This window comes from Oreochromis niloticus, linkage group LG3 (assembly GCF_001858045.2).
Source record: "Oreochromis niloticus isolate F11D_XX linkage group LG3, O_niloticus_UMD_NMBU, whole genome shotgun sequence".
Lineage (NCBI taxonomy): Eukaryota > Metazoa > Chordata > Actinopteri > Cichliformes > Cichlidae > Oreochromis > Oreochromis niloticus.
Genome location: NC_031967.2, coordinates 41,877,642 through 41,899,428, shown reverse-complemented (window position 1 = coordinate 41,899,428; position 21,787 = coordinate 41,877,642). Strand labels below are relative to the sequence as shown.

Genomic DNA, 21,787 nt, shown 5'->3' with positions numbered 1-21,787 from the left:
ATGTAAAAAGGCCAACTGCGGATCCACATTCAAGCAACAATCTATAGATAAATAAGACCTTACTGCTCACCTACCTGAGCACGGATAAATTTTCCGATAGCAAAGCCTTCTCATGCTCTCTTACAGGTGCCTCCTTACTGACAGCACAACTTCCTGGTCCTTCCAGTTTTTACTGAGTGTTTTTATAGACTTCTTACAACATGTTGCTCTACTGGGAAAACAAAAAATAAAACACAGGCACTGATTTATTACAACATGAGAAAACATACATGTAAATACAGTATAGGGCATCAGAGCTTGTACAACTCTAACAAGCTTGAAAATCAATATTTTGGTGTGACCATCTTTGTTCTTCAAAACAGTCTGAACTCTTAGTCAACCTCTTATAATCACACCTCTGCACAACAGACACAGCACTTGTAAGAGCCATTGCTTCTAAGTTTTTAGGCTTTTTGTCACTATTCCAACAATAAATAATCAAGTTGGTGTTGAAGACCTCGGTCAAATTAAATCCAATTTTAATGGATTTTTGACATGACCGCAATCTACATCTCTGCAAAGTTTTATCACAATTTATTTAAAACTTTTCAAACTGTTGTGAATGCTACCAAAAACATAAATACTTGGGTGGAGATAACAATATATAAAATGACCAAAAGGCACAGACAAAAAGAAAGGTGTAAAGAAAAACTACTATGTTTATAGACAGAGTGACACGAGCAGATGAAAACGCTATCAGAAACATAACCTCCTGGGGCGAGGTAATAATGAAGGTATTCTTGGGGAAGATACTGAACCCCAAGTTGCTTCTAATGTGTTTATCAGATAGATAGAAAACTCTTAGACATAGAAATAAAAGAACTTGTACGAATGGCTGAATGAGACATTCTTAATTCCTTTAGATGTAAGACTCAAAGTCTGGACTTCTGCATATCGATTGTTTGATTTAAAATCCATTGCAGTGGTGTACAGAAGCAAAACTACAAGAAAATCATCTCATTAATCCAATATTTTTGGGCAGAATTGATCTCTCAGTTACTTCTCCTTTAGTCCTTTCACCACTGTCCTTCAGGAAGTAACCACTCCCAAAAATTACACCTGCAGATCCACATTCCAACAACATGGAGGCGTGAAGCGCTGTCATTTCATTGTCACTCAGATGTTTGTTTGGGTTTTTCTTTTTTTGATTTGGATTTTGGCTCAAGGACTCAAAAGGGGAAGGACCTGGGAGGTGGATGCTAGTAACGTGGCAGCTGCTGTGGATGATAGATGAGAGCGCGAGAAGCCTTTGCCACAGGAATTCTATCTGAACTCAGGTGAGCAGTGAGGTCTTATTTATGTATAGATATAAAGCTTTGTATGTATTTTCAAACCAATCAATGCCACAGACTTTTACTACCAAAAAAAACTTATTTCAGCAGTATATCAGCAGTTATTGCTGGTGGTTGAGGACAAATTTGTTTAAGTATAAAAAGTAATCTAGTAAGAACATTTTGTAGTTTATGTGCAAAGTATTTTACTGCTGGAGCTCCTTAGGTGAACTTCTGTGATCTGAAGGTGAAATTCAACACCGATTGGACAACATGTGTCGGATTTTAAAACCTAATTGTACATTTTTAATGCAGACGACAAAGAGGAGTATAAGTACATCATGTGCTGTGATATAGAAAAATGAAAACACGAAAGCTTTGACAGTTAGGCTGCTGCCATTTGGCATCACCTGGTTGTGTATTTAGCCTGCCAGGATTCAGAGAGCCACACCTTAAAATATACGCAAAGCTCAATTAGTCCACAGATAGCTTGTTAGTCAAGTTCTTTGACTTGACTAACAAGCTGACTTGACTTGTCTGTGCTACTTGCCCTGTCTTTTAAATTACTCCTCTTTGTACTTTTGTGAGCACTTTTATAGATTTGCTTTTCTTTTTTTCTCAGTGACCTAAAGTACAGATAGGTACACCCTGACTCACCTTGTTGTGACTACATTGTACTTCCACATTTACCATCTTTTATAACCTTTATGGTGGTTCAGTAAGTGCCTTCAGATGTGGAAGGAGCATTTTTGTGAATTTCCATATTCTCTGTGGCAGTTATCAGGGAGCTCCGGTATTTCTGGCTTTCTTAACAAATGTGGCAACGTCGACTCATCATGTGTCAGCATTGTTTTGGGGGGGTTTTCTCAATGAATTATTTGTTATGTGATTTCAGTGTAGTTCTATATTGTTCAGTCTTTTGAGTCTATTATTATTTCTCCGTGCTTCCTATTTTAGTTACAGTTTTTCTGAATTGCTAACACACTAAATCCCATTGTAAAAACTAAATCAATCCCACAGTTGCCAAAATCTTAAACACTATTCATCTGGTTAGGACACCATTTGCAAATTAGAGTCTCCCATTTACCAAAACTCTAAACACATTCTCAAACACAAAACACATTTAGCAGTGTGGTGCACTTGTACCCAGAATGGTGCACACAGGCCACAGAAGTTAAACACAACTAACACACTGTTTTCATCATTAACACACTACCACTCAAAAATGAAAACACATGTTGCAAACTGTTCTTCTGCTTTTTGCTAGACTGAATAAAGCTTCATCCACGAAGATGTTTTCATGAGGCCTAACCACTGAGTCAAGCTCAAAGATTCTCTGTACACAACAAACTAATTTTAGTTCAGTAAATGAAATAGTATGATGTATACATGTGCTATGCATACAAGTATACTTATAACTAAATGGTATTTTGCTTAAAATTTAAAGATGTCCACATGAGGGTGGAAGAACACGCATGCACTCACAACACCAGGAGACTCTTATTGTGGATATGGTCCATCAGAATAATGCAATTCGACTGCATGAAATACAGCAGTGGATTATAGAAGACAGCATACATTTCTAATCTAGCAAAAAGGAGAAGAAAAGGTCGCAATGCCATTACTAAACTGCCTGGCCAGTGTGGTGAAAATGTAACTATCCCCATAGGTGCAGCTATGGGATTCTCCACAGTCATGTTACTGTTGGGCCATAGAACACAAAACTTCTAGCAACATTACTGGATGGTCTACGGGATGCTTTAGTGTAGTAGAGAGATCACGACTAGGCAGAGCATCCCATATCATTTGGGCCAATGTGAGCTTTCAATGTGGTCCAAGAATATGCAATTGGTTTCGCAATGAGCAGCATTTTATCAGTGTGTTTCTTCCACCATACTTTTTGAACCCTATTGAGGAGTTTTTCTCAGCAGTTGTAAAGTATACAACCGAAACCCTTACACACAGGGAAATTTACTTTACAGTTTTTTCTGATGGCTTGAGCACATTGTTTGTAACTATTGGCTATTTTTGCAAAACTACACACAAATAAGAAAACTCTTCACCCAATCAGCAAAACATTGTAGTTTTCTTGTAAAAGCGAATAACCTTTGCTTAACTCACCACACCTTTGTAAAAATGGTATTTTTGTATCAGACAGTAAACACAAGCCATCAAATTAATAAGCACACAATGCACCAACTACACACTGATGGTATGAATGAAAAACACATCTGGCTTTTGCTTTCTCTGTGCACAAGGTAGGCTATGTCAGTTTGAGCTCATACTTTTGTCATAGATCCGTAAGCATAGAGGGATCCAAACTTCAAGTACTGGTGTTTATTCACACACATCAAAACAAACACAAGTGTTTATTTCCAAGTCAAAACGAAATAGTAATTTCACTGAGGAAAACAAAGAAATCAGTCATCTCTGTGGATCTGGCCACAAAATTTCGTCTACATCACATGAAATGTCCTCTAGTCTAGCGGTCCCCAACCTTTTTTGTGCCACGGACCGGTTTATGCCAGACCGGTACCAAAAAAAAGAAGATTTATTCATAACACACGTGAAAAGACCCAGGAAAAGCGAGTTAACGATAAAAACGATAACAAAATAACGCTGAAAACCGATAAAAACCCTGAAAACCATACATTTCACACCTGAGCCTCAACTCTCGCGGCCCAGTAGCAAACGACTCACGGGCCGGTACCGGTCTGAGGCCCGGGAGTTGGGGAGCGCTGCTCTAGTCCAAGGCACAGGGGAAAATATCTTCTGGAATTTTACATCTATGGTATTGTTGTGTTTCTCATTAGCATGGCAGTGCTACAAATCTTAGTGCAAAGTGACTGTACTAACCAACTCTCATTTCAAAATGTCCTTATGATGCTTGCTACAGTGTAGCGGCTCGAGTTAGGCTGAACCCGTTGGCCAGCTTCCCTCAGGGTCACTCCACGGTTGATTACATGGTCCACTATTGTAGCTCTGATGTCATCAGCAATTCTATTTCTTACTCTTCTTACCCTTCCTCTCCCCCCTCCTCGTCCTCCTCTTGCTCCTCCTTGTCCTTGTTGTCCTCTTCGTCCTACTTCTTCACCTCCACGTCCTCTTCCTCGGCCTCCTCTACTTCTCACTCTTCCTGCTCCCTCCACTGTACTCCACACACACAGCTTACCTGTATTATAGTGCTTAGGCTGATTGCAAAGTCAACTAATTATCTAAAAAAGTTTTCACATGTGACAGTGTGTCAGACAGTTGGCAAAATAGTGTAAATAATGGCCATAAATGTGTATAGTTTTGCTAGGAGTGTGTTGATCCTTTGCAAATTGAGTGTAAACCCGTGAGTTGTGTTTACAGTTCTGCAAAAAGAGTGCTGTGCAGTGGATTGTAGCTACAGGTTTGCAAAGTGTGTGTTACAAAATGGCAAACTGCGTGCAAAGCAGTGTTTGAGCTTTTAGTTTTGCAAACTCAGTGAGTGGTTTTGCTATAAGTATTACAGTTTTTTCTGAATGCTTAAATCCTAACTGTGATTCTTATAGCACAATTTCTAAAACTATTAATACTACAATACAAGACCCTGAGATCAGAAATATTAACACCTTTTCTGAGGAAGCTCTGGCTAAGCTGCAGGACTGTTTTGCCCTCACTGAGTGGAGTGTCTTCAAACATGACGACCTTGAGACTCACACAGCTGCAGTGCTGGGTTACATCACGCATTGCATGGACACTGTCACCACAGAAAAGCAGGTCTGGGTCTCCCCCAACCGTAAACCCTGGATGACAAGTAAGGTTCAGGCATTGTTAAAGGCACGTAACCCTGCATACAAATCTGGGGACCAGGATATGTATAGCAGAGCAAACCTAAAGAAAAGGCATCAGAGCAGCAAAACTGGACTATCACTTATTCAAATAAGCTATCAGACCACCTCTCAGATAACAACCCCAGAAAGGTATGGGAGGGCCTGAAACACATCACCAATTACAAAGGCAGTGGGACAAATACTGCTGAAATCAGCAACAATATTCCCAGTCCCCAAGTCCACCAACATCAGTGGCCCCAATGATTACGATTACACAGGAAGCTCTTCATTTTTTTAGCTCGGCTTTCAATACCATCATCCCAGACATTCTCATAGCCAAGCTGGTAAACTTGAGTCCTCTCCAGTACATCATCTACACCAGTGACTGCACCCCCATGCATCGTTGCAACATCATCATCAAATTCGCAGATGACACAACTCTGATTGGGCTCACCACCAACGATGACGACGCCACCTATAGAGATGAGGTCCAGAGACTGACAGAATGGTGTGACTACAATAACCTAACCCTCAAAACCAGGAAAACCAAGGAAGTGGTCATGGACTTCCGTAAGATAAAAGCTGATGCCTCTCCCCTCTCCATAAAAGGTGACTATGTGGAGAGGGATCTTGGATCTTGGACTATAAACACATCCACTTTAGTGAAGAAAGCCCTGCAGCACCTCCATTTCTTGAGGGTTCTGAGTTGGAACAGGCTGCAGACTGACCTACTAGTGTCCTACAGAGCTACAATTGAGAGTGTGCTGGTGCACACTATCTCTGTGTGGCACGCTGGTTGTACAACAGCCGATAAGAAGAGACTCCAGAGGGTCATCAGAACTGCAGAGAAGGTGATCGGCTGTCCACTCCCCAGGCTGGTCTCCATTGCCAGCTCTAGATGTCTCTCCAGAGCCAGGGCAGTTGTAAACAGGGGTGCACATAAGTGGTCAAAATAAAAGACGCGCACCAGATAAGAAGTTGCATCGTGCGTTTGCATACATATAAAAGGCACTGTTTTTGTCTGCTAGAGTGGGATTTTCACGGAATATTCTGCACCACATCTCTGTGCGTTTGTCATTTGTTTGAAGCCAGCTCACCTCCTGCAACCACTTTTCCGAGAATACGCTTCTTTTGCGGTTTGGACTCCTTCTGACATTTCTTTGGAGTTGGAGAAACACCAAAGTAATTGCTTAAAGGAGCTTGCTTCTTCGACATCTTTAAGAGTTCTAAACAAATGTCTGTCCTCCTCCAGAAAACTTATGTACGCAAACGTGCGTTGCAACTTCTTTTCTGGTGTGCGTCTTTTATTTTGACAGCCAATGCGCACCTGTGGACCACTTATGTGCACCCCTGGTTATAAAAGACCACCTCAATCCTAACCACCACCTATTCAACACCCTGCTCACTGGAAAAAGGTTCAGAGCCATCAGGTGCAAAACCAAAAGACTAAAGAACAGCTTCTTCCCGTGGGCTGCCAGAACCCTTAATGCAAATAAAGAGTGTGAGCAGACTTCTCCCATACAGTCATTCTGTCGCTGCTACTGACTGTCTTTTTTTTCTCTGTGCAATATCTTGGCAGATTTACAGTTATCATCCCTATCCTTAATGACCTTCTACCCTTATTTAATATATAATATTATGATGCCCTTGTATACACCCCTACAATGTTTCCTGTAACTTATACATTGTTTATATAGTGTTTTTATATTGTTATTCTTTTTGTATATTGTTTTCTTTACTTTTGCACCTTTGTGGTCTTGCTACCTAATTTCACTGTGCAAACAACTGTATAATGACAATAAAAAAATTCTAAGTTCAAAAGTTCTAAGAGATATTTAAACTCCTCCACTTGAATCCCTGACCTGGAGTGGACACTCCACCCTTTTCCAGCTGAGGGCCATAGCCTTAGATTTTGAAGGCCTGATTCTCTTTCCCACCATTTCACACTTGGCTGCTAACCACTCCAGTTCGAGCTGGAGGCCATCACCCAATGAAGCCAGCAGAACCACATCATCTGTGAAAAGCAATGACAGGGATCTGAGTCCACCCAAGTGGAAACATTCCACCACTTGGCTTCATCTAGAAATTCTGACCATAAAAATTATGAATAGAATCTGTGACAAAGGTTTGTCCTGGCGGAGTCCAACACCAGGACTGAGTCCGACTTATTGCCAGCTATGCTCTTGCAATGGTTGTATAATAACGGAATGGTCAAACACCCCATACTCCAAAGCACCTCCCACAGGACACTGCAAGGGACACGGAGGAATGCCTTCTCTAAGTTCACAAAACACACAGACTGGTTGGGCACTGGTACTACACCCCCAGTATCCTCGAGACGATAAAGAGCTGGTCCACTGTCCCACGACCAGGACAAAAACCACATTGTTCCTCCTGTATCCGAGGTTTGGCTAACAAACAGAATATCCTTTTCACTGCCCTGGCATAACCTTTAAGTGGAGGCTAAGAAGTGCGATCCCCCCATAATATGAACTCAACCTCTGTTCACCTGTCTTGAAGATGCAAACCAACACCCTGGTCTGCCAATCCAGGGGTACTGCCCCTGAGCTCCACGCAACATTGCAGAGGTGTGTCAACCAAGACAGCCCTACAAGATCCAGAGCCTTTAGGAACTCAGGGCAAACCTCAAAGTATTCTGATGATTCTGATTAAAACTCAATATTTGTCTCTTTTGTCTTTGTCTATCTGTCCATATTCCTATTTTTCTTTGCAAACAGATTCCAGTCAAACGCTGTGTAAACGTTGTGTGTTACAGATCCATGATGGTGTGTGTGCTACTTTCTCTGCTCCCAGTTGTCCTCCTGATTACATCATCAGCCTCGGTGTCCTCCTCAGGTGGAAAGAAATGGCTTGCACTCACATTAAAATGCAGGAATATGTGTACATGTGTGTTTTAATAGGTGTATAATTCCCTAAAATGTCACCAGGGACAGGTTCTTCGCTTTCATGCCATCCTCGGTGGTTCCTGTTCGGGCGGAGATGTTTGTCTTTCTACCCAGTGTGGAGCTCCTGGAGTGATGCCAATGTAAATAGGCTGACAAATATCTACAGTATTTCTGAGTTCGCGCCATTACCCCGATTCATAGCGGAAGCCGGTTTTTTACTTCCGCTTGCGCTGTTGTAGACAGTTGCGGGGTTATACCTTCACTGTTGATAAAGATTTCTCTCACTGCAGTTTCTTTTACCTGGAGTAAATGGCAAAACATCGAAGGTGGATACACAGTAGAGATGCTTTAAAAAGCAGCGAGGACAGTTCACTTGCAGTGCCTCACCCGTCACTTCTCACGGAGTGGGTAGATGACATGAAACTATGGCCCGATGTTAGCTACATCGACATTATTAATTACCTTGTATTTTCCGAAGGCGTTGATGGCGAGGAATTACGTAATTACAAGAGCACCGAGGCGTATAATTACCTGCACAGCAACAAAATTGATAAAGTACTGCTCAACAAACAAGGCGACTTTATTTTTCTTAAAGCAGCTGTAGAGCCGAGCCAGAGCATTAATCAAGCGAAACACTTAGCATGGGTAATGCTAAGAGAAAGTGGAGTAGTGGAGACAGTCGGCTGTTCCTGTATCGCCGGATTAGGGAGATCATGTAGTCATGCGGCTGCTATTCTGTGGAAGGTATATCACTTATCTGGATATCACAATGTTTAAATCACTGGAACAGAAACTGGTCAAAGGCTGTGATTAAGGAGTCACGCTACTGCCATCTAGCCAAGTATTAAGTGGAGCACTGTTTACATGTGAAAGCCACTCGTTAACTTTGTGTGGGCTGTATGCTGTACAATCACATGAAGATAAAATATATATATAAAAAATAAAAGACTGCACATTAAGGGCAAATTTACAAGACAAGAAAAACTATAGTTATAAGAAGTGACACAGGGTAGTATAATACATGTTTGTTTATATATATGTATATTTGTACACACACACTACTTTGAAACAAATTAGACTGTGGATGTATATTTCTGCATCAAAAAGTAACTGACTATTAATATGAAATAGATAATATGGGTGACTTTGCCAGTGTTTATATCTGTTTTGGATATGATTCAGGTGTATTGACCTAGGGTCATATCATGCAGGACACCGACCGTGTACTGCTTTTGTTAGTGTAAACTTCCTCATTATGTTAAATCTTGAGTATTGACAGTGAGAAAAAACTATTGTTTGTTACAGGTGCAGAATGCTGTGATCAGTGGAAAGACAGGGCTTGCGTGTACAGATGAGCAGCGCAGGTGGAATGCAGGGACAGCAAAGAACCTTGAACCTAAACGTCTAAGCCAGATAAACTTCAGACATCACAGGGCAGAGGAGCAGTACGATGTGAACTCCCGGACTGCAGTGACACAATCTCTCCCTAACACACCATATCACCTTACACATCAAGACTTTATTGACAGTGTTAGCAAAGCACCAGTGAAGCCACTTTTCCTCCTCAAGAACACATTAATTGGAAAGTGTTACAATGCCTCGCCATCTGCAGGTCTTCACCGCAATAGTAAAGTTGATGAGCAATTTTTTCAGCCACACCAAGCACACAGTTACGAACTAAGCTGTAATCCATGCAGGGCATTCTACCAGGCATACATTCAAGTTTCTGAAGAGCAAGCAGAACAATTACAAGAAGAAACAAAAGAGCAAAGTGCATCTGATTTGTGGCACAACTGCAGGAAAATCAGACTTACAGCAAGCTCCGCTAAAAAAGTTCCAGTACGTGCCACCACAAAAAATGACAAATTTTTATCTGAGCACATGTACCCTTCCTTTCGTGGGAATTATGAAACAAACTATGGTAAAGAAAATGAAGTTAGAGCTTGTCATCAGCTGAAAGAACAGGGTATGAACATCCGTCACATGGGTAGTGTTATCAGCATCCAGGAGCCATGGCTCTCTGCGAGTCCTGACGGGGTCATTGACTCAGATGTGCTTCTAGAAATAAAATGTCCTGTGCCGACTTATCCTTCACTCACGGAGCAGCTTACCCAGAAATGCAGCGATATCAAACTGGTAGATGGAGAACTGCAGCTGCAGAAAACTGGCAGCAGAGGCTATTACATGCAAGTGCAACTTACAATGTTTTGCACAGGGCTCAAGACTGCCACACTTGTGATCTGGACACCTAGTGAGCAGGTTTCATTTACAGTGCAATATGATGAAGCATTTGTAAAGGAACAAGTAAAGCGCTTGAGAGGGTTTTACTTCTCATATTTCTTACCTCGACTTGTCGAGGAGTATGCAGCAGGACGGTTTCAGTTGAATGAGAGATACTTGAAGATAATGGGCAAGGTTTAATGCATGTTACAACTATAAATGGGACAGTCAGACACCAACATGTCTGCAGAGTTTGGTCTCTGTCTTGTGAATGAAAGGAGACATTCAATATGAAATCTGTTAAATATTTCAATACAACTAAAATGTACATAGTTGTAACATGGTGGGAAATGAATGACAAACTGACAACAATAAATGTTGTGAATAGTTCTGTATTTCTGTAATCTTCCAACACAAAAAAATGTCAAGAATGCACAACTATTATTGTAGATTTGAGAAAAACATTTTTTTCATTTGAAGAACTTATCACATTGTTTCAATAAAAAAGTAATTGTTCAATTGATTGCAATTTTTATTTATATATATATATATATATATATATATATATACACACACACACACACATATATACACATATACATTATACATATATACATATACATATGTATATATATGTATATATATATACACACATACACACATATACACACACACATATATATCTGTACTGTAACACATAACCTTTCTTCTAGAACAGAAGATACAAAAAGGGAATTATTTACTCTCTACATATATGTACATCAAATTTTAACTTCAAAATAATTACATTACACAACTTGATGTCCTGAGTAACCATCTTAATATCCCTGAGTCCACAATTGTTCATAACATACACAATTATTGTGTATCACGAATGAGATCCTCTCTTAAGTTGACTAGAGCAGCACATATTCTCAGTATCTTGTCTACTTTAGGAGCCATGCTTATAGGAACAATTTGTGAAAGTATTTTGTAGACTTTCAAGCGTCTGATTGCTCTTTCAACGTGGATTCTTACATTTGCAATCCGACGTGTGTATGTTACCTGTTCCTCGGTTAGCTGTCTACGTTTTTTTGTGAAAGCGGGTATTACTAATCTAACTTTTCTCTCAAAGAGTAAGTCTTTAATTGTAAAACCTCTATCTGCCATGACTTCATCACCAGGTTTTAGGTATGTTAATATTCCAGAGTCCATTGTGATAAATTTGTCACTACATCGGCCGCCATATGCCGCAGACACAAACATGATTAGTCCACATGGTGCAACAGCAACCAAATATTTGACTGTGTTGTGTGAATAATAATGGCTGTATGATTCTCCTCTTGAGCCCAGATTTCTGGGTTTCTGTAAAAGGGTCTCACTGCAGTCTATAATGCATGTAGCATTTGGAAAGTTATTCTTGAAGGCTTCAGGCATAGTTGCTTGAATAGTTTCTTTTGGCAGCCATGGAATTAATGGTCGGAGAACTTCCTCCAGCTTGTCTAACCAGTGTGAGATGATCTTGCTGGCCATGCTTTGTGATATATGAAACTGGCGGCTTAGGTCACCTATTACACGGTTACTCTTTAATTTCATAAGTGTCATGAGGACTTGATCTCGGACAGGCACTGTAAATTCATTGTTGTCATATCCTTCCAGTGTCGACACAAGTGTGTTAAATGTTTCTAAGGCTATCCCAGTGTACAGCAAAGCGTCTGCATCATTTTGAAGAATGAAATATGCAACTTCATCACACTGAGTCATCTTATCCTGCACATCTTTTCTGCGAGACCTGTTGCAGTATTGATGGTCTTGTTGCGAAGGATCCTCCCACTGTGTGTGGACTGAGTGCCGATGTGGCTCAGGGGGTTGTGAGGAGATGCTGGCCTGGTCTAATTCCACTGAACGTAACACTGTGGAGTCTGAATAAGACAAAAATATGATCAGATGTACACTCAAACTGTTAGCATAAGAGAAACTGTAAAGTGTCACTTAGCTTATTATATTTTTGAGTGACATTTCTCATTCTACATTCTTTCACACAAATGCAAAATCATAAATGTCAACATAAAATGTTCCTAAGTCCCCTAAAAATTAGTCACAATTTTATTCAATTACTGTGATTAGATTTTATTTTTCATTCTAAAAAAGTCACAAATGTTGGTATTTTTGCAAAGGTTGCCTTTAACGTTTTTACTTGAGTTTTCAGTTTTTCACATGAGTTTCTTGAGTTTTTACTTGAAAAAACAAGTTCTTTATAAACACAAACCTGAGAAAACACAAACCTAAGACTTTTACAGCCCTTGGGGCTAATCTCTCTGGGACAATTAAATGAAGCCATGCGGCTGGTGTTAATTACTAACCACGGGTGTAAACTTTCGTTAAAATTGAGACTTTGCTGCTAATAACCAGCTAGTGCTGATACTAACGCCATTCACCATAGGCTATTATTTAGTAAAAGTAAAGAATTGCGTGATTAAAATGCGAAACGGTGGCAAACCACATTTACACTTTCACTTACCTGGTACAGATTCTGTGTTGTTCGTATCACTGGAAGCTCTCACACTCAAAGTGGTCCGAGTGAGCTTTCTTCTTTTCTTTGGTGGGGGTCGGTCATAGCCCAGATAAAGCTCCGGGTCGGGGTGTAGCTCTGTGGGCTTTTTGTCGATAAAATGAAAGGAGCAAACATAAACTCTCTTTGGAGGGTGTTTGAGTCTTAAAGCTGCCAGCCACGCTAGTTTCCGATCCTCCTTCCGCGGCATAGAGTGCAGTGCGTAGGGCGGTGGGCACGGACAGGCCTTTCTAAGTTGTTGATGCTCAAGGCAAAATGTTTCTAATGCGTTTTTCAGTTTTCTTGAATTATTGTGGCAGCCGACAACAGCACACGTTGAACCCGAGCTCATCCTCGAACAGGTAAAGCCACTTATTACCGCACAAAGTAACTGATTTTGTTGCTAGCAACGACTGAACGCTGGCTCCGGCTTTGAGTAACCGGAAGTATAAAACCGGACAACGGAAGCAGTGGTCTGTCATGGCAGCCTACGTACGCTTTTACAGAAACCTGTGGATATCATCGCATCATGATATTATGTGTCATTTAAATATTAGAATGAGAATCAGACATGAATTCTGTATATGTTTCCATGACCTTTTAAAATAAATGTATTTGAAATTAAAATTCTAAACCAATTTTAATGTGCGTGTCTTTCAGTTTCTGTGCTCTCAGTCTGGAGGTGACCTTGTATCCATCCACACGCCAGAGGATCTGCAGTTTGTTGCCCAGGTAGCAAACACAAGCACTCATGTGTGGCTGGGCGGTTACCAGGAGCAACAGGTTAGCGATGGTCATCTCTCCCACATGCTGTTTGGGTCATTTATTTCAAACACCTCCTCCATTTGCCTTTCTGTTTTCTTTTTAAAGAACGGCTCCTGGTTCTGGACTGATGACACGCCCTTCAGGATCAGCAGCTGGATCAGTGGGCCGAAAACAGCAGGAGCAGCTGGGGCTTGTATGGAAATGACACCTAATGGTAGTTAACCAGAACACGGATTCATTACACAGATGAATTGTTGTGTGTTGCAGGCAGGAAAGCAAAACAAACACAGGCACTCCTTTTTTTACCAGAAGGAACGAAGAGAGCTAACTGATCAAACACCAGCTCTGTTTGGTGTTGCCACCACAGCTAAACATAAAAATGAATACTGTCAATGTGATGTAGTGCGTGTGGAAAATCTGAGGAAAAGAACTGCTTGGAAATAAGTTAGAGTAATTTCTATTGTGAGCTCCAGAAGATTTACTTTCTCACCTAGTTAAATCTCTGAATTTAACTAGGTGAATTCAACAACATATTATCCGATGTTACACAAGATACCATGGCTGATTGTCAAACCCGAATAGAGAGGGAATGCAAATGAATACCTATTATCCTGTTACACTGACCATGAGCACCACAGCCACTGTGCACCAGTCCAACACAGTGATTTACTACAGCGCTGCAAACTAACTTGTTTATTGTCGACTAAACTGCAGAGTATTTTCAGAGTATTTTATATCCATGCGTTTAGGTTCAAATCAGTTTAGTTTATGATGTTTCTTTCTTTTAAGAAAGTTAAAGTGAATAAATCAGAACATTTCTTGTGTTGCTTTGCACTCAGATGGAAAGCTGCAAAGCACCCCGTGTGACGAGCTCAAGTTCTACATCTGCTCCATGAACGCCAGGTAGGCAATAATCAGGTTCTTAAAAGTATTTACTGTAAAATCCTGTATTTAAAAGAGTTTAAAACTTTTCCAACTTCATCAAATTAACTATTAACATAATGTGAGGACACACCAACAGCTGAAGCAGGGCAGGGCTCTACTTTTGTTTAATTACACAAAGGACTTCTAAGTCTACCTTACAGTCCACAAAGTACAGGAAATGAAATCTGTGATGTTTTAAATCACAGATTAATTTACATTTAATTTAATTTACATTCAGAGACTAGAAAAGATGTCACATGTATGTTTTTGTTTTTTTACTAAAATAGAAACAAATAAAAAACAAAGGATTAAATAGTTTAAAACAAAGCGTAATGCAAGAGAGCTGTACTGAAATATGCCACCTAAATGTTCACTAACCATCAGAAAGAAACTCACAACAGCAAAAAATGCAAAACAGCGAATAAAATCACACAATAAAATCATAAATGGCTTTAGTAAGGCAAAAACAATCATGAACAGTTATTTAAAAGGGAATTCTGCAAAAACATTATCAAAAAGAGATTAAATAACCAAAACATACAAAATACAACATCAGTGAGATTTTAAAAAAACATGAGACAGAAAACCAAAAAGTGATACAAATAAATCAAAGCTACAAAGTTACTGAAATGACATGCAAAATGTACTGAAGTAACATAAAACCACAATAGAACAGCTACAAAATCACACAAAACAGTCAAAAATGTCTACAAAACAACCACAATAAGAGAAAAATGATCTTCAGGAAGTAAAGACAACCAAAATGAGACCGAAAACAACTAAAAATAGATATGAATAAACCAAACAGAACAAAAGTTCCCAAAAAGATGTATAAAACAATCAAAAGAGACAAAAAGCAACCAAAAAAAGATGCAAAATAACCACAATGACACAAAAAACAAGTAAAAGTAGATATGAAATTATAAAAAGAGAAAATAAAAGGGTCAAGCAGAGCTACAAAGTTATGAAAAGAAGGTGTAAACTGAAAGTGACAGAAAAACACTAAAAAGAGACACAAATAGACTAAAACGGGCTACAAAAGCACCAAAAGTGACCGCAGTGAGACACAAATGATTGTAAGGAGAGGAGAAACAACCAAAATAAGACAGAAAACAATCATGAAGTGATATAAAATCATCAAAAAGATGTAAAATTGATTGACAGAGTGGTGACCTGTCTCTCCCTGTGGGTGCTGGGATGGGCTCCTTTTTGTTTTTTGTTTAATGAGACTGTTATAAATTTGCTTCACGGTGATCTCCTGTTTATCTTCAGCTCTGATGTCATCAAAAGCACTGAAGAGCAACTTGAACCAGGTGAGACTTTAACAACACTACTGAGCTCATTCATACACACCTGTGTGTTCATGGCCCTTAGAGGAACTGCAGCTTTAGAGGTATGTTCACTAGTGTCCCGCCCACACACTCAGGTATTGTCCCTGGTGTGGATTTGTTTGATGTCCTTTGGAGCAAAAGTGATGCACTAGCAGAGGAGATCCTCCGCTCGTCCTCCTTCCTCAGAGAGCTGCGGTCTGGTCATGTGACAGAGCAGTGCTACTCCAGCTTCATGCAGCAGGAGGCGCTATATTTGACCCGAGTGAGAAGCACTCTGGAGGTACGAGGTCATCACGCTTATCCCAATTCTCACAACCTTTTTCCAGACCAGCTCTTTTCATAGACTTTTAGACTTTGGCTCCTTTCTTGGTTTTTCTTGCAGGTCCTGATTCGTAATCTAGAGGAGACTGACGACATAAGGCCACTGCTGCTGGACACACTTAAACTCTACAGCAGCACAAAGCAGGTGAAACCATTTTCCTGCTGCAGTCAAAACAAAAACATGTATCTGGAACAAAACAGTTTAATGAAATTAAAAGTGTGATTCGCTTTGTCCTGTCCTTCAGAGACTCCTGGCTTCACGTCCTCCACAGGTGCTCCATTATGCTCTCCAGCTGTACCACTCTGTGGTTTTGGAGGAGCCAGTTTATTGGTTAGTGGCTCTGTCGGCCCGGCCATGTCTACGTTACTTCCTGGCTCAAGAACTGCTTGAAGAGCCGCTGATGTCCAGGTCCATGACTAACAGCTTCTACCAGGAGTGGAGCAAAGACAGTCTGAATGAGGTCACCTGGATAAACAGGTAGATCATCACTATTTTCACATACTGTACAAACATCACGGATGAGTAAATAAACAGACTTAGAGGGACAAAGGGTTTGGTCCAACAAAGAAACAGAAAGACCAAAAAGAAATGTAAAACAACCAAAAAATTCAAAATGAGTCATAATGAGACAGAAAATTATCAACAAACTAAATAAAGACAGCAAACAACCAAAAACAAAAATGGGCACCAAGCAACAAAAAACATCCACAGGCACAAATGATTCTAAGGAAGTATAAGGGGAAAAAAATCACCAAAAGGTGACAATACAACCAAAAAGAGACATAAAACCACCCAAAAACATGTGAATGTGATCATGTCAGAAACTGGAACAAAGAAAAAAAAATGTTACATGAACCACCTGCACACCACAACAAAGTTTTATTAGAATTCATTCAAAACTTTTCAAAGTTTTTTTCAAAAATGTTTTTCGAGGTCAGCTTTTACCTTCAGTGCTAACAATGAAGGTCAAGACTAAATTATTTCCAACCCCAAGTCCTAGTACATGGTTGTGAAGCAGGTCATATAAAGCTTTTACTGATTTTCATATTTGGTGTGACCTTGATTGATTTTGAACTGATTTAAATTGAAGTTAAAATGCCTCGAGCTGTTATTGGTGTCTGCCATCACACAAAATTTGGACATGATGTCTTGAAAACTGTGGACACTAGACTGCTGACAAACAAACAGACAGACAAACAGAGCTGATTACATCCCCCGTCCTTTTGGAGGGTGAACAATGATGCAGAAAGGAACCACAGTGAGATCCTAAATGTCCCAAATTTTCCTTTTTTCTTAGTGTACCATCTCTGCTCTTCAACTTTTGAGCTTTTGTGTTTTGCTTTTCTCTTTGTGATGACAACAAACAGTATTTATTTTACTCCCTCTTTGTCTCTCTCTGTGACACAGGTACAAAAAGGTGATAAAGGAGAATCAGGATCATATGGATGTATTTAAAGCCATCAATATCTTCAGAGAGCACATGATGGCCCAGAAGGCTTTCTACAAGGCTCTGTAAGAACATATCAGTGTGCGTCTCTTTGTTTTCTGTTGCCTGGAGTTCAGTTTTTAATGTGTGCGTCTCTGCTGCAGGGTCTGTTCATCTGAAGAAGGCAAACAATGAAGGAGTAAAGTAAGGTGGGTCAGCTTCACTGTAGTCTGCAAACTGTAAAATGAATTACCATGATTGTTCTTGTTTGGTTTCAAAACTCAGCTCAGTCTTTCTGTTTTCAGCAGTTTTATGGACAAGTGCATGTTTGTTTGGTTTTTTTTCCTGCAGACAGACGTCACCGCTGGGATGAAGGAAACAACTTTAACTCTCTTCCATCAAGAAATCTTGGTTAAAAAATCGCTGCTTTCTGAGGAGCTTGGAAGAAAAGCAACTGGTCTTCTTTGTTTCACGTTGAGGTGAAACATCTTCAAGAAACTCAAAGAAGTCCAGTCAGTATTCTTTCCAAGCTCTTTGGATTGCTGCTGTGGATTTTTTATGACATATATACCTGTTATGCACTGGACATATACTGACATAGCAAAATTGGTATGGCTCGGATCTGGGCCACACAATGTGCTTACACATGGCCCTCATACTGTTGTGTGCAGCCAAGGGCCAGTTGCAGACACACTGCTGGCCCAGAACAGTTTCAGCTGTGGCCCCAGATGTCAGCCTAATGTGTACCTTAATCAAACCATGTAATAAAAAATGTGCCGGAACATAATAGTGAAAAAGTAACATGCCAAAGCTCTGTTCAGACAGTGAATTGACTGAGTCCTATATAACGCTTTTTTACTCTCCCAGATTACCCAAAGTGCTCTCTACAGCATTCACACACACACTTTCTCTAAACTGAGTGCTTCTTAACTGCATTTATACACATTCACACTCTTGACATGCAGACTGGAGGAGTCAGGGATCGAACCACTAACCTTTCAAGCAGTAGGTGACCTGCTCTTCCTCCTGAGGTCGAAGGAGTTTGCAAAGAAAAGCGTCTGGACTTCTTTAAGTTGCTTGAAGACGTTTCACCTCTCATCCGAGAAGCTTCTTCAGTTCCCCTGGTGATCCTCTAATCACATGCGCCAAGGTGTGAAAGCGGGTGTGGTACCTAATCAGCCAGGGTTTCGGGTGAGCTCATTGTGAAACCTGGCCCCACCTTGTCATGTGAATTCCTGAGGTCAGATGGCCCAGGATGTGAGTGGGCGTTAAGGCGCCCACTCACTGTAGCTCCTCCTGAGCTACAGTCACCCGGTGGTGAACATGAGTAAACCCTCACTAGGTTTAGATAAAGTGTACACTCACAAACCTGTCAAACCTGCATTTGAAACATTGGCTACTATAGAGGTATTGTATTGCAACATGGCATTTGGGTCTTCTAACTAAAATAGGAAAATAGGAACATAAATAGCGCCATCATTGCCAGACCTGGCCCACATCTGGCTGACGTACACCCTGCCATGACACCAGTCAGTCAGAAGTGCCAGCTTGATGCCAGATCTGGGGAAGACCTGTTTTCTATGAGCCTGAGCCACATAAACCAAACCACAATTGGGCCAGATATGGCATGCCATCACATAGACAGTGCCATCTATGCCAGGCCTGACCCATATCTGGATGACATACGTCTTATCATGGCAGAAGTCAGCCAGCAGTGCCGGTTTGACACCAGATCCAGGCCAGACCTGCTTGCAATGTGGATATATACTATGTAATCATATATGCTCGTATACACTATACATATGTATATATATATGTATATATGTATATATACATATGTGTATATATACATACACATATATACACACACATATATATATATATATGTGTGTGTGTATATATGTGTATATATATATATGTGTGTGTATATATATATATATATGTATATATATATATATATATATATATATATATATATATATATATATACATATGTGTGTGTGTGTGTGTGTGTGTGTGTGTGTGTATCAATGTTCCCTCTAAGCTGCGCACGTGCGCAATTGTCAACTGCTGGCACGGTCTCTGCGCACAGAAAATCTGCGTTGCGCACAAAAAAACTCTAACCTGAATTGAAATTAAAATTAAAACTTTAACAATTCTGTTTTGCAGTGTTAGTCAGTAAGTGACTGGCTGCTCCTGTATGGGATTAGAACAATGCCACCTTATCCTATAGTCCAGCCAATAATACGATTCACATTCCAATCAACGTCGTTGACAGGCTATGACAGCGTCCTTATGTGCCGACACCGGTGTTTTAGCTAGCAAAGCGGCGTGGCTGATGTGCAGTGAAGCCATGTTAATGACAACGTGTACAACCATTGGAGATGTGAGCAGGACAGACGGAAAAAGTGTGGACTTTATACCAGTTTTTAAATTGTGTTGATAGACCACGTAAAATCAGAGTTATGATAAAAATATCTGCAATGTTTGGTTTTCTTCCTGAATACTGTCGTTGTTTATATTTACTGCGGGAAGAAACGGTAAAAACGGCGTTTTATAAGGAAAGCGCTCGAAAGCGCTCTCCGCCTGTGAGCAAAAACAAAACCAAAAAACCCCCCACCCTTTCCTATTGGTCGAAAAAAGTACCATGTCGACCAATCAAAAAATGATATGGCAACGTGGCATCTAGTTGTTAAGAAACGGGGGGGAAGTTTTAGGAGTGACGGCGGCGTTCTGAGATGTGAGAGATTTGAGACGTTTAGCGGAAATCTTGTGTAGTTAGTGTGTAGTTAGTGTGTAGTGTAGTCAATAGTTTTGCCATGTGTGTCAGAACAATGAGGCGACTGCTGAATGTTACAGGTGTTACAGGAGTGATACATCTCCTGCTGTCAGGCCTGCAGGTATCAGGCTCAGTAGCGGTTTTAGATACGGGTGACACGGGCGGTTGCCCGGGGCGGCATCGTGGTGGGGGCGGCATAACGGGCATCGGCAAAAAAAAATAAAAAATTACTCGTACTCATGCTGCCCCGACATCAGCCAGCGCATATTGGGGATGGCATAGGCACGCCAGAGGGAGTGTTCGCCCAGGGCGCCAAATAGGCTAGGACCGCCACTGATCAGGCTGTTGCTCTCCTTTATCTCATAGTGGACAGAAATTATTTTTTGGTGTGGCACAAATAATTTGTGTGGCATCAGATTTGATGCAGAACAGCTGATTGTTCTGTAAATAGTTTGAAATGTTTATTTAAAAACGCCTTGGCTGCATTAAAAAAAATAAATAGCTGCAAAAAACTTTGCTGTTTGCCAAACTGAGTTACTTTTTTGAAGTAGTAACTATATAATTAATTGCCCAACATTGGTCATTATATACTGTATTTGGCAGACAGAGAGTTACAGGACTCTCTCACAGACCACAGACTCATAATACAAGTCAGAGCTTTATGGAAAAAAAAAAAAGAAAGTTGTGTTTTCAAAATTGGAGTTAAAGTTATTTTTACTTCCAATAGTGTTAACATACCACACAGGTCATGAACAAGATTTTTTAAATTTTCATTGTAAGTGGGCTAAAGCAGTTAATTAAAAGTAGTCTAACATAAATGTAAATGCTGTAATTTGATTATTTTAATAAACCATGTAACTTGGATGGATTCGATGCTGGCGTGACCACAGTGCACACGTCTGATGTCGCTCACAGTGGTCCAAGGGATCGCTCAGGGAGTTTGTGTGTTCGCTCAGACACATGAAAAATTAGAGGGAACATTGGTGTGTATATATGTGTATATATATATATATATATATGTATATGTGTGTGTGTGTATATATATATATATATATATATATATGTACTTATACTGGAGTGTTTTATACATTGGCATCACTGTGTTAAGCATCTAACCTACATGTTCAAGTCACAATACTCACATATTTAGGTCAAATATTATCTACAATTATATTAATGAGGTTTGTGCCACTTCTTTTATGAGCACATGTTGATCAGTACTGCTTGAAATATAGTAATTAGGTTCAATAAGTAACCTTTGATCGTGTTATGGCCAACGATGACAAGTCCAAACAGGGTTAATCCAACTTGGCACTGCTAAGTGTGCACCTGGGACTCTCTCTCTCTGCTCATCTTCATTGCCCCACGTTGTGAACAGCCCTCCTATAGCCGATATGGTAAATACACCTGGCCCCACTGAGGATGCACCTGGGATGGCAAAAAGAAATGTAAACAGATATCGGTCTATACACTAAAA

General features: G+C 40.2%; 3 protein-coding genes across 7 annotated transcripts in view; 2 read left to right on the top strand and 1 right to left on the bottom strand.

Moving 5' to 3' along the window:
* The first annotated feature begins 1,207 nt into the window (after positions 1 to 1,207).
* LOC112841711 (uncharacterized) overlaps positions 1,208 to 21,787 on the top strand; it is a 35,920-nt gene continuing 15,340 nt past the window's right edge. Inside the window, exons 1-13 of one of the 5 annotated variants that reach the window (XM_025901514.1) lie at positions 1,208 to 1,316; positions 7,884 to 7,963; positions 8,056 to 8,153; positions 13,424 to 13,546; positions 13,634 to 13,742; positions 14,368 to 14,431; positions 15,725 to 15,765; positions 15,879 to 16,063; positions 16,166 to 16,249; positions 16,350 to 16,582; positions 17,513 to 17,617; positions 17,696 to 17,740; positions 17,883 to 17,990. In XM_025901514.1, the coding sequence (XP_025757299.1) occupies positions 1,270 to 1,316; positions 7,884 to 7,963; positions 8,056 to 8,153; positions 13,424 to 13,546; positions 13,634 to 13,742; positions 14,368 to 14,431; positions 15,725 to 15,765; positions 15,879 to 16,063; positions 16,166 to 16,249; positions 16,350 to 16,582; positions 17,513 to 17,617; positions 17,696 to 17,726 (1,200 nt within the window). In that variant the 5' untranslated portion in view covers positions 1,208 to 1,269 and the 3' untranslated portion in view covers positions 17,727 to 17,740; positions 17,883 to 17,990. The other 4 variants (XM_025901519.1, XM_025901517.1, XM_025901523.1 and 1 more) reach the window with 4 other exon arrangements.
* On the top strand, positions 8,331 to 10,699 carry LOC109203653 (uncharacterized). The gene is made up of 2 exons (XM_019363314.2): positions 8,331 to 8,757; positions 9,319 to 10,699. Exons 1-2 carry the CDS (start codon positions 8,431 to 8,433, stop codon positions 10,432 to 10,434), a joined length of 1,443 nt encoding a protein of 480 aa, XP_019218859.1. The 5' UTR covers positions 8,331 to 8,430; the 3' UTR covers positions 10,435 to 10,699.
* Positions 10,910 to 13,267, bottom strand: LOC109203654 (uncharacterized). The gene is made up of 2 exons (XM_019363315.2): positions 12,734 to 13,267; positions 10,910 to 12,134 (listed from the first exon to the last, which is right to left on the bottom strand). The coding sequence occupies exons 1-2, from the start codon at positions 13,113 to 13,115 to the stop codon at positions 11,092 to 11,094; spliced, it is 1,425 nt and encodes a 474-aa protein (XP_019218860.1). The 5' UTR covers positions 13,116 to 13,267; the 3' UTR covers positions 10,910 to 11,091.

Bases quoted from the DNA above. Each gene is read 5' to 3' on its own strand.
- LOC109203654 (XM_019363315.2), bottom strand. From the start codon at position 13,115: ATGAGCTCGGGTTCAACGTGTGCTGTTGTCGGCTGCCACAATAATTCA. The intron at 12,135-12,733 runs GTAAGTGAAAGT...TGTCTTATTCAG, and splicing joins CAACACAGAATCTGTACCAG to ACTCCACAGTGTTACGTTCA.
- LOC109203653 (XM_019363314.2), top strand. From the start codon at position 8,431: ATGAAACTATGGCCCGATGTTAGCTACATCGACATTATTAATTACCTT. The intron at 8,758-9,318 runs GTATATCACTTA...TGTTTGTTACAG, and splicing joins CGGCTGCTATTCTGTGGAAG to GTGCAGAATGCTGTGATCAG.